The 13,404-nt window shown below is 47.9% G+C and overlaps 1 protein-coding gene across 1 annotated transcript; it reads left to right on the top strand.

The window, feature by feature from the left end:
- The first annotated feature begins 4,613 nt into the window (after positions 1-4,613).
- B4GALT3 (beta-1,4-galactosyltransferase 3) lies at positions 4,614-13,003 on the top strand. The gene is made up of 7 exons (XM_069728843.1): positions 4,614-4,732; positions 8,487-8,748; positions 9,784-10,019; positions 10,098-10,288; positions 10,586-10,708; positions 10,884-10,988; positions 11,955-13,003. The coding sequence occupies exons 2-7, from the start codon at positions 8,493-8,495 to the stop codon at positions 12,460-12,462; spliced, it is 1,419 nt and encodes a 472-aa protein (XP_069584944.1). The 5' UTR covers positions 4,614-4,732; positions 8,487-8,492; the 3' UTR covers positions 12,463-13,003.
- The last annotated feature ends 401 nt before the right edge of the window (positions 13,004-13,404 follow it).

Genomic DNA, 13,404 nt, shown 5'->3' with positions numbered 1-13,404 from the left:
CATCGGTGTAACGGTTGGCGAGGAATATATAATCCTGGCAGCAGCATTCAGGACAGATTGGAGTGGGGAGAGTTTGGTGAGAGCGAGGCCGATTAAGGGCTCCCTCTCACTTGCGAGAAATATGGCCGAGTCTCGCAGGTAAAAACCCGACTTTGCCGCCGGCACTCCAGAGCGAAGCATGCAGCTCCATGTATTGCTGTGCCGCGACACGCTCCGCTCTGGAGCGCCGGTGGCACAGCCGGGTTTTAACCTGCGAGACTCGGCGTATTTCTCGCAAGTGAAAAGGAGCCCTAAGAGAGAGTTACAATAGTCCAGACGAGAATGAATAAGTGAAACAGTAAGAGTTTTTGCAGAGTCGAAAGTAAGAAAAGGGCGAATTCTAGAAATGTTTTTGAGATGCAGGTAAGAAGAGCGAGCCAGTGATCGGATGTAGGGGGTGAATGAAAGCTCGGAATCAAGTATGACCCCAAGGCAGCGGGCATGTTGCTTTGGAGTAATGGTGGAACAGCACACGGAGATGGCAATGTCAGGCAAAGGTAGGTTAATAGAGGGAGAAAACACAAGTTCAGTTTTTGACAATCACTGGTGTTTACTAAAAAGGTCGGCGTGATAACAGAAGAAGTGTATAATTGGGTGTCGTCAGCATAGAGATGGTACTGGAAACCAAATCTACTGATTGTATAACTATATCAAATTAGAACAATTCGAGTCAAACAATGATATCAAGTAAACAAAAGCGAATTATTTGTAATAGTAACAACATTGACAATAACCTATAAAATATAGTAATATAAATATAAACTGGTAATTAACCCAGATATCAAAAGTGCTGAAGGACACCGGTAAAAAGAAGTCCCATGAAAAACGCTAGCAGCAGAAATCGTACCAGAGAATACAATTTCTTTGAACAAATAGACCACAAAATAAACACATGTGTACCTTTAAGTGCAGCAAGTAAATTGGCTAGTCAAAGATGAATTCTCACCCGTCATGGTCACAGCGTATCAAGGGACTAGAATGAGAATTCATCTTTGACTAGTGTGAATACTAGTGAATACTACGTGGCTGGGCAATATACTACGTGGCTGGGCAATATACTACGTGGCTGGGCAATATACTACGTGGCTGGGCAATATACTACGTGGCTGGCAATATACGTGGCTGGGCAATATACTACGTGGCTGGGCAATATACTACGTGGCTGGGCAATATACTATGTGGCTGGGCAATATACTATGTGGCTGGGCAATATACTATGTGGCTGGGCAATATACTATGTGGCTGGGCAATATACTACGTGGCTGGGCAATATACTACGTGACTGTGCAATGTAGTGCGCGGGCTGGGCAATATACTACGTGGCTGGGCAATATACTACCTGACTGGCCAATATACTACGTGACTGGGCAATATACTACGTGACTGGGCCATATACTACGTGACTGGGCAATTTACTACCTGACTGGGCAATATACTACGTGACTGGGCAATATACTACGTGACTGGGCAATATACTACGTGACTGTGCAATGTAGTGCGCGGGCTGTGCAATATAGTGTGCGGGCTGTGCAATATACTACGTGGTTGGGCAATATACTACCTGACTGGCCAATATACTACGTGACTGGGCCATATACTACGTGGCTGGGCAATATACTACCTGAATGGGCAATATACTACGTGGCTGGGCAATATACTACGTGACTGCGCCATATACTACGTGGCTGGGCAATATACTATGTGACTGGGCAATATACTACGTGACTGGGCAATATACTACGTGACTGGGCAATATACTATGTGGCTGGGCAATATATTACCTGACTGGCCAATATACTACGTGACTGGGCAATATACTACGTGACTGGGCCATATACTACGTGGCTGGGCAATATACTACCTGACTGGGCAATATACTACGTGACTGGGCAATATACTACGTGACTGGGCAATATACTACGTGACTGTGCAATGTAGTGCGAGGGCTGTGCAATATAGTGTGCGGGCTGTGCAATATACTACGTGGTTGGGCAATATACTACCTGACTGGCCAATATACTACGTGACTGGGCCATATACTACGTGGCTGGGCAATATACTACCTGAATGGGCAATATACTACGTGGCTGGGCAATATACTACGTGACTGCGCCATATACTACGTGGCTGGGCAATATACTACGTGACTGGGCAATATACTACGTGACTGGGCAATATACTACGTGACTGGGCAATGTAGTGCGCGGGCTGTGCAATATAGTGTGTGGGCTGTGCAATATACTATGTGGCTGGGCAATATACTACCTGACTGGGCAATATACTACGTGGCTGGGCAATATACTACGTGACTGGGCCATATACTACGTGGCTGGGCAATATACCACGTGGCTGGGCAATATACTACGTGGCTGGGCAATATACTACGTGGCTGGGCAATATACTACGTGGCTGGCAATATACTACGTGACTGGGCAATAGACTACGTGACTGGGCAATATTCTACGTGGTTGGGCAATATGCTACGTGGCTGGGCAATATACTACGTGACTGGGCAATATACTACGTGACTGAGCAATATACTACGTGGCTGGGCAATATACTACTTGACTGTGCAATATACTACGTGGCTGGGCAATATACTACGTGGCTGGGCAATATACTACGTGGCTGGGCAATATACTATGTGGCTGGGCAATATACTATGTGGCTGGGCAATATACTACGTGGACATGCATATTCTAGAATACCCGATGCGTTAGAATCGGGCCACCATCTAGTTTTTAAATGAAAATGGAAAACTGTGTTTTGTTTTATTTCTAATAAAGGACTTTATTCTGGCTGTGTCTTTATTTACCATGTAACTATAGGATTAGTAATGGAGAGGTGTCTTTTTGACGCCTCTCCATTACTAAGCCATGGGCCTGATGTCACATGACAATACAAAGGTGACACCAACCCCACGAATATTAACCCCACTTGCCACTGCTACAGGGCAACTGGGAAGAGCTGGACAAAACTCCAGAATTGGTGCATCTAATAGATGTGCCTATTCTGAGCAGCTGCAGGCTGCTATTTTTAGGCTAGGGGGGCCAGTATCCATGGCCCCTTACCAGCTTGAGAATACCAGCCCCTGGCTGTCTGCTTTAGCAATGCTGTATGTCGAAAATGGGGGGAACCCATTCCATTTTTTATTTAAATAATTGAAAAAAAAAAAACAGTGTGGGGATCCCTCTATTCTTTATAACCAGTCTTGCTGAAGCAGATAGCTGAGGGTTGCAGCCCCTAGCTCTCAGTTTTGCCTGGCTGGTTATCAAAAATATAGGGGAACCCAAGCTGTTTTTTTCATGCATTTATTTATAGTGCAGGCGGTGGTGATGAATACCCTCATCAGCTGCTCCTGCTGTTATTGTTCTCCCTTGAAAGCTCTCATCATTCTCCGCTGCTCGCGCTGATCGCCGGCAGGGCAGGGGCGAGTGAGGAGAGCCGTCTACAGCACCTGGGAACAGCACTAACCATATCGCTGCTTCCCAGGCGTCGGGACGTGTCACACTGATGACACACGGATGTCATCCATGTGCACAAGTACAGGATGTTTTGCGGCCTATGCTGCTGGTAAAAAGCGGACACACGGTCTGTGGAAACACACTGACTTGTGCACAGACCCATTCACTTGAATGGGTCTACGTGTGTAAGTGTCTCCGGAGCGTGTGAAAACTGTCACCACACGTACTGGAGACACTGACACGTGAAAGAGGCCTTATTGTAAGTGAAATCAAAAGGGTTAACCCTACGTTATAGTTGCTGAGACTGATAGTATCATTCCAGCCATCACGCTGTCCCGTGGATGGCGCCTCATCTGCACGCAGGGCTTATTCTCTCTCTGCTCAGTGACCATTCGCCGCCATGAAACAGCGCCACCTGCCATCACTTCACCACGAAGAGCCCGCATTTCATCGGGATTTCTCACCTCCCTATACATCTACCGACAGCCGTGCGACAAACCTAGTCCTTAAAGGGCCATACACAGAATAACATCTTGTAAAATCTAGGGAAGAGCCAGGAGGGAAGGGCTGGACTATTCCTCTTCGTTCAGTTTTCAATTTTTATTTATTTTTTTTTAAAATTTACTAATTGAATCATTTTTTATTCTAATTCTTTTCATCAGGATTCTGCTGTCATAATTGCCGGCGGTGTAAGATTCCGGAATAATTCTGCCTCCTGACGGTGCCAGGTGATCAAATATTCCGGATAAATTGATGTTGCCGTCGCATCGGGCCTACGTGATGGAATGTCGCCGTTAAAAGATTTGTGCAACATGTTTACCAATGCGACCTGTGCCAGGTGCAGAATTGGGCGCCAGGCTTCTAGATTCGTGCCCGTCTGTCCGCACCGGCCTCGCCTATTTGCTCCTTCGCGTCGTCAACTCCAAGGAATTTGAAAATTGATCCGAAGAACAAGCTGTGTGGCTCCACACCTGACTGTACAGGTGCAAACTGGCCAGGTGAGTGCCCAGAGGCCAGCGGGGACCCGCCTGCAGGCCCTGGGGCATCAGTGGGCAGCTCTGCAGCTGACTGCTTGTTTGGGGAAGCAGAGGAGGAGGAGGAGGAGGAGGATGGCAGGGAGGAGCGACCAGGAACCAAAGAGGAAGGGAGGGGAGACACTGAGGCCATGACAGAGACGTTCTGCTGCTGGCAGCCCTATTACCTCTGATCCCAGGGCTGAAGATCAGCAGGTGAGTGCTCCGCCACCCCCAGGCGTAACGCTCCGCACCTGCCCCTAGAGGACAGCATCAGCCCCACCATGCATGGAGTGCAAGCTCTTCTGGGCAGCGGAGAGAATGGAGCTGTACATGGCTACAGCATACAGCAGAGCTATGGGAAACGCCAAAAAATACCCTAAAAATGGGAACTGCCTGTTATGTAATGGGGGAGTAGAAGCATCCATCACACTCCCAGCAGGTGGGGAGGAAGGATCGGCAGCGATGATTTATTTATTTCTTTGCTATTTTCTAATTGCTTTTTTTATGATTTTTTTTTTTTTATTATTATTTTATATCTTCTTTATTTTTTTCAATATTTTTTCTTTTTCCTCTTCTGGTTGTATATTTAATACTGTTTTTTATTTATGGTTATGTTGTGGGTCCTTATATATTTTTTTTCTTTTTTCACTAATGGAATATTCTATTTTGACTCTTTATATACTAATATTACCTTTATTTTGTTATATTTTGTAGTTTTTGCTTTTTTATTTCTTTTTGTGTCATATTTTGCATCTTTTAGTGGCTTTTTCATTTTTTTATTTGGACCATCTTTGTTTTGTCATTTTTTTCATGTCATATTTTTGTTTCTCTTTGCTGCTGTCCCTTTTACATGTATTTTTATATTTTCCTTTTTTTTTTTTTTTTTTTTGCGTTTCCTGGTCATTACCTGCTTGTGACTCGCCAGTGTGGTGGCAGCGGCGACTCTGGACACGTCTTGTGGATATTTCCATGTATTTCATGATATTTTACATTTTTAGTTCAACTTAGAAGCGAGCGAGGAGTTAATGGGGCAATCCTACTTTCCAGCCCTGATTGGCACTATGGAAGCTCATGTTTCCATAGCAACTGTGGTTGGTGATGTGGAGCCACCTCTCCTGCTGACTGTTTCCAATGCAGCATGTCCTGGTCGGAGATTGGAGCCGATGGCTGATTTGGGGTCCTTACTTCCAATGCTCTGCCCAGCTACAAGCAGGATGTGGCTCTCCATCATCAGTCACGTTACATACCGTCCCCCCCTCATCTCCTGGGTGTCACATTATATACCGTCCCCCCTCAGCTCCTGGGTGTCACATTATATACCGTCCCCCCTCATCTGCTGGGTGTCACATTATATACCGTCCCCCCTCATCTGCTGGGTGTCACATTATATACCGTCCCCCCTCATCTGCTGGGTGTCACATTATATACCGTCCCCCCTCATCTGCTGGGTGTCACATTATATACCGTCCCCCCTCATCTGCTGGGTGTCACATTATATACCGTCCCCCCTCATCTGCTGGGTGTCACATTATATTCCGTCCCCCCTCATCTCCTGGGTGTCACATTATATTCCGTCCCCCCTCATCTCCTGGGTGTCACATTATATATTGTCCCCCCTCATCTCCTGGGTGTCACATTATATACCGTCCCCCCTCATCTCCTGGGTGTCACATTATATTCCGTCCCCCTCATCTCCTGGGTGTCACATTATATATTGTTCCCCCTCATCTCCTGGGTGTCACATTATATACCGTCCCCCCTCATCTCCTGGGTGTCACATTATATACCGTCCCCCCTCATCTCCTAGGGTGTCACATTATACACCATCCCCCCCTCATCTCCTGGGTGTCACATTATATACCGTCCCCCCTCATCTCCTGGGTGTCACATTATATACCGTCACTTCATCTCCTGGGTGTCACATTATATACCATCCCCCCCTCATCTCCTGGGTGTCACATTATATACCGTCCCCCCCTCATCTCCTGGGTGTCACATTATATACCGTCACTTCATCTCCTGGGTGTCACATTATATACAGTCCCCTCATCTGCTGGGTGTCACCTTATATACCGTCCCCCTTCATTTTCTGGGTGTCACATTATATACAGTCCCCTCATCTGCTGGGTGTCACGTTATATACCGTTCCCCTTCATTTTCTGGGTGTCACATTATATACAGTCCCCTCATCTCCTGAGTGTCACATTATATACCGTCCACTCATCTCCTGGGTGTCCTGTTATGGTGGCATCTGGCCTCTTATCACCCGGTGCAAACATTTATGTCTGTAGCGAAGAGATCTTCACATGGTGAAACAAGCTGTGGCCTTTATGAAGAACCCAGCTTACCGAAAAGACCCCTGAACAAACTACCTTCCCTGTCCTCCATGTGTAGTGTGGGGTCTGTCACTCTCTCCCTGCCCCCCACGTGTAGTGTGGGGTCTGCAGCTCTCTGCCCTCCATGTGTAGTGTGGGGTCTGCAGCTCCCTGCCCTCCATGTGTAGTGTGGGATCTGTCATCTCTCCCTGCCCTCCATGTGTAGTGTGGGGTCTGCAGCTCTCTGCCCTCCATGTGTAGTGTGGGGTCTGCAGCTCCCTGCCCTCCATGTGTAGTGTGGGGTCTGTGACTCTCTCCCTGCCCTCCATGTGTAGTGCGGGGTCTGCAGCTCCCTGCCCTCCATGTGTAGTGCGGGGTCTGCAGCTCCCTGCCCTCCATGTGTAGTGCGGGGTCTGCAGCTCCCTGCCCTCCATGTTTAGTGTGGGGTCTGTCACTTTCTACTTGTCCTCCGTGTGTAGTGTGGGATCTGTCACTCTCTCCCTGTCCTCCATGTGTAGTGTGGGGTCTGTCACTTTCTACTTGTCCTCCGTGTGTAGTGTGGGGTCTGTCACTCTCTCCCTGCCCTCCGTGTGTAGTGTGGGGTCTGTCACTCTCTCCCTGCTCTCCGTGTGTAGTGTGGGGTCTGTCACTCTCTCCCTGCCCTCCATGTGTAGTGTGGGGTCTGCAGCTCTCTGCCCTCCATGTGTAGTGCGGGGTCTGCAGCTCCCTGCCCTCCATGTGTAGTGTGGGGTCTGTCACTTTCTACTTGTCCTCCGTGTGTAGTGTGGGATCTGTCACTCTCTCCCTGTCCTCCATGTGTAGTGTGGGATCTCTCACACTCTCTCACTGCTCTCCATGTGTAGTGTGGGGTCTGTCACTCTACCTGCCCTCCATGTGTAGTGTGGGGTCTGTCACTCTCTACCTGTCCTTCATGTGTAGTGTGGGGTCTGTCACTCTCTACCTGCCCTCCGTGTGTAGTGTGGGGTCTGTCACTCTCTCCCTGCCCTCCGTGTGTAGTGTGGGGTCTGTCACTCTCTCCCTGCCCTCCGTGTGTAGTGTGGGGTCTGTCACTCTCTCCCTGCCCTCCGTGTGTAGTGTGGGGTCTGTCACTCTCTCCCTGCCCTCCGTGTGTAGTGTGGGGTCTGTCACTCTCTCCCTGCCCTCCGTGTGTAGTGTGGGGTCTGTCACTCTCTCCCTGCCCTCCGTGTGTAGTGTGGGGTCTGTCACTCTCTCCCTGCCCTCCGTGTGTAGTGTGGGGTCTGTCACTCTCTCCCTGCCCTCCGTGTGTAGTGTGGGGTCTGTCACTCTCTCCCTGCCCTCCGTGTGTAGTGTGGGGTCTGTCACTCTCTCCCTGCCCTCCATGTGTAGGGCGTGGTCTTCATTCACACTCCAGCTGCTGCAGAGACTTCACAAACCTCCACTAGTTCCCTATCTCCCATTTATAATAATTTGTAGTTAATGTCCCCACACTTAAGGATTAGTCAGTCTATGGAGAACCTGCTCCTTCTCTGGATGTTACACAATCATGTACTCCGTCAGTAAATATGGCCGCCAGGTGGTAAAACTTTTACTGTCCATAAATGTGCGAGTAATTAGCTGCTCTGCTTCATAGTGACTGTGCAGAAAATAACACCGCTGTCTGTGTCCCGTAGAAGGATATGATCCGCCGTGTCCTGGAACGACCGTGCACGCTGGCCATGCTGATCGGCTTCCAGTTTGCTTTCATGATGTATTTCTCATTCGGTGGTCTGCGCAGCCTGGCATCCATCTTTGGGCGATCTCCAGAGCCAAACTTTGACTATACCCGTACCCACGATGTTTACACCAACCTCACTCGCCTGCAGTCCACGTATCACCCCCGAACACAAATAGGAGGACTACTGCCATGGTGCCCAGAAAAATCACCTTACTTGTGTAAGTAACAAAAAACTACACATACAGTTCAGCTACTATACTACTATGTAATATTGCCTCCAATCTACAAGAATATAACTACTATAATACTGCTATGAACAAGAATATAACTACTATAATACTGCTCCTATGTACAAGAATATAACTACTATAATACTGCCCCTATGTACAAGAATATAACTACTATAATACTGCCCCTATGTACAAGAATATAACTACTATAATACTGCTATGAACAAGAATATAACTACTATAATACTGCTCCTATGTACAAGAATATAACTACTATAATACTGCCCCTATGTACAAGAATATAACTACTATAATACTGCCCCTATGTACAAGAATATAACTACTATAATACTGCCCCTATGTACAAGAATATAATTACTATAATACTGCCCCTATGTACAAGAATATAACTGCTATAATACTGCTATGAACAAGAATATAACTACTATAATACTGCTCCTATGTACAAGAATATAACTACTATAATACTGCTCCATATGTACAAGAATATAACTACTATAATACTGCTCCCTATGTATAAGAATATAACTACTATAATACTGCTCCAATGTATAAGAATATAACTACTATAATACTGCTCCCTATGTACAATATAACTACTATAATACTGCCCCTATGTACAAGAATATAAATTACTATAATACTGCCCCTATGTACAAGAATATAAATACTATAATACTGCCCCTATGTATAAGAATATAATTACTATAATACTGCCCCCTATGTACAATATAACTACTATAATACTGCCCCTATGTACAAGAATATAAATTACTATAATACTGCCCCTATGTATAAGAATATAATTACTATAATACTGCCCCCTATGTACAAGAATATAACTACTATAATACTGCCCCTATGTATAAGAATATAATTACTATAATACTGCCCCCTATGTACAAGAATATAACTACTATAATACTGCCCCTATGTATAAGAATATAATTACTATAATACTGCCTGTATGTACATGAGATGATTGTGTTTCCTCCTTTCCAGTGGGCCCTATAACAGTCACCTTCAGTCGGGTCCCCAGCTTCCGCCGGATACAGGAGAAAAATCCATTGGTGAGAACGGGTGGTAGGTACCAACCGCCAAACTGTGAGTCGCGACATAAAACCGCTGTGATCATCCCTCACCGGAATCGGGAGACACACCTTCGGCACTTGCTCTACTACCTACACCCGTTCCTGCAGCGCCAGCAGCTGCAATATGGAATCTACATCATACATCAGGTAGGAGCCCCCACTCCTACGTACCTCCATCTTTATGTTTTTGCATGCCTCGCGCCTCACATCCTCCATGTTTTACAGTCGGGGAACTCCACATTCAATCGGGCTAAGCTCCTGAACGTTGGGGTGAAGGAGGCCATGAAGGACGAGGACTGGGACTGCCTTTTCCTTCATGATGTGGATCTCATCCCAGAGAACGACCACAACTTGTATGTATGTGACCCCTGGAGCCCCAAGCATGCCTCCATCGCCATGAACAAATTCAGTTACAGGTGAGGACCGTGTAGATCTGTCATCCCCGGGGGAGGCGCTCGCTGCATGTGGTGTGTAGCTCCCATTAGAATCTACAGAGAGCTCCCACTAGTGGTGGCTGCATGTAGGCACAATATAACCACCATGTATTTGGGGGTGGTATGGCTATAATCATGGGTGGGGCCTGTGTTCAGGGGCAGGGTTTGCATAAAACTCCAAAAAGTTCATAGTTAAGGGGCTAGGTGTGCTACTCTGTCGCCTGCGCTGACTTTTCACAACCTCTTGCCCCGTATTTATCATCTGCTTCACCTACACAGCCTCCCGTATCCACAGTATTTTGGGGGGGTGTCCGCCCTGACCCCTGAACAATACATGAAGATGAATGGCTTCCCCAATGAGTACTGGGGGTGGGGAGGCGAGGATGACGACATCGCCACCAGGTAGGAGTGCGTGCTGGGGTATGAATTGTGTATCTAATCCTCCAGGGTCAGCCTCTTTACCGTTCCCCTCCAGTAGGGGCAGTACAGTGGGGCGCTCCCTGTAGTTGCAGTACCGTGCCCCTTCTGCAGGCGTCACTCTTGCTCTGCGGTTCTGACCCACTGTCTCTCTGCGCAGGGTCCGTCTGGCAGGAATGAAGATCAGCCGCCCGCCGGTGTCCGTGGGCCATTACAAGATGGTGAAGCACAAGGGCGACAGAGGGAATGAGGAGAACCCTCATCGGTGAGGACAACGACACCCATCATCCTCCTCTAATTATTGAATCAGTTCCCCTCATTACACTGATACACAGGGGCTGATTGTTACTGACACCAGTACACTGTAACAAACCTCCAGCTGTGAGAAGTATTAGGTCAGGGGGTGTCAGTAGTCAGCAACAAGAGATCTGATGTAAGCACTAGTCTATTAGGAGGCTCACAGCTCCAGGGATAACGAGCAGGAAGGACTAATGAGATCAGAAAGGGAAAGGTAAGAAGCCAGCGATCATCCGGATCAGAGAGACCCTGCGCTGCCAGGAGCCTGTATATGAGCCACGCAGGCCCACTGTGTACAGACAAATACTGCTGACATGCCATAATGCACTGCTGTGGCACTACATCTTCCACAATTCACTACAGCAGGTGAGATACCAGAGGCTGCAGCCTGAGAGCTAACAGCGAAGCAGCAGGACCGCGATTACAATTGTGGATAGGACATGAGGATATAAGATGCATTAACCTTGCTGTAGCAGAGTGAATACAGCTCTGAAGGAGACTAGTGAACAAGTATAGTGACTGCAGCTTTGGATGCAACTGGTGCATGCACATAGTGAATGCAGCTCATGATGTGACAGGAGTATTTAAGATGTATTAACCTGGCTATAGCATAGTGAATGCAGCTCTGAATGCGACTGGTGCACAAGTGTAGTGACTGCAGATCTGGATGCGACTTGTGCATTGACATAGTGAATTCAGCTCTGTATGTGACAGGAGTGTATATGCTATACTAATGTGAATATAACATAGTGAGTGCAGCTCTGAAGGCGAGATGATAGTAACTTTAGCTCTGGATGCAACTGCTGCACACGTGTAGTGACTTCAGCTCTGGAGTGATAGTGCGGCTACATGGTGACAGCCGTGTGCCGGATTGGTCTGCAGTACAATGTGATTCCTCTTAAGGGGCTGATACCACTTTATTGTGTTCCCACAGGTTCGATCTGCTGATCCGCACCCAGAGGATGTGGACTCAAGATGGGATGAACTCCCTGACCTACACACGCCTGTCCAGAGAGCTGGAGGCCCTGTACACGAACCTGACCGTGGATATTGGCGTCGACCCCAGATCCCAGAAACCCCTGAGATCAAGGGGCCCTACACCTCCACCTGTGAAGACGCACAGTAACAGCAGTGCCAACGGCAATGGCGGCTCCAACCGGGGAAGATTAACTGTATCCATCCAGTCCTCCATCAACAACTCCTCAGCGCTCCCGGCCCAGGTGACAGCCCCCTCCAGGAGGGTACGACAGGAGAAACGGGAGACTAAAGCCACCGCTGCCTCCCAGGCACAGGATCCTCCAGCTACAGACTCTCTAAAACGGAGGCGACCGAGAAGCCAGAAAAACACAACCAAGATGACGGTTAGTGAGCAGGACGACGTACAGAGGAGGCCGCACAACGAGACGGCACGTAGCAGACCCCCCGGAGCCACTCATCTCTGAGCTCCTATATCTAGGTTGGTTCATTACCCTCCAGACTGGCACAGATGCCGGCACCACCTTTGTCCTGGTGCACAGGACACGCTACGTCCAGGGATTTCCAGTGAGCGCACTGGTGCAGAATACATTGTGACAGAAGCTACATGCTGTGTATCCCACCCTCCGGGAGAATGTGGTCGTCTACCCTGGCCTGGGGGGCTACTGTCCTACGGTTTCCCTACCCCACTGAGTGCCTCATTGCACAAGGAGAATCAGGATTCACTGTGACGACGGCCACTGTATATACGTGTGCCAGGGATGTACCGTTCCGTGCTGCTGACAGACTCTCGCCATCGCTGTGAGTGAAAGTATTTCTTCCAGGTGTTGCTGGCGCCCGCCACTTTTGTTGCCTCATGTAATTGTCCACTGCAAATATTTTATTATTCTATTTATGAACTTGGAGATGCTGGATGAGTTGCGGGGCGGCGGGATGTGACCCCCCTCAGGGGCGCCAGACACTGGTAATGTTGTGGTGCAGTGTCATTAAATTATTACGTGACAGTTACTTGTATGGTCTTTTCTTCCGATTATGGTCTCTTTGCACAAAATATGACCTCCAGGTCGTGGCACTTATGGTATATTGTCCACAGCGCCCTCCATTATACAATGTAACCGCCGCACTGTCTGCCCTTATGAACTATACTATCAACACTGTCCTCCCTTATGAACGATAACCTCCACAATGTTACTATTCACTCCTGCTTCCTCCCACTGGTTCCCCTGCATCGCTGTCCTATCCTCAGTGCCCCTACCTCGCTGCCCCTCTGCTCTATTGAACCCCTCTCTGTACTGAGCGTCTCCCTTTAATATGCCCCATTATACTGTGGCACTCATTACTCCTTGTTTACAGTAAACTGTTGAATCTTTGGCTCCATGCAGCAGTTATCTTTCTCCACTATATTCACC

Source organism: Ranitomeya imitator, chromosome 1, assembly GCF_032444005.1.
Source record: "Ranitomeya imitator isolate aRanImi1 chromosome 1, aRanImi1.pri, whole genome shotgun sequence".
Taxonomy (NCBI): Eukaryota; Metazoa; Chordata; class Amphibia; order Anura; family Dendrobatidae; genus Ranitomeya; species Ranitomeya imitator.
The sequence above is the reverse complement of the archived record's forward strand: the minus strand, read 5'-3'. Positions and strand labels throughout refer to the sequence as shown.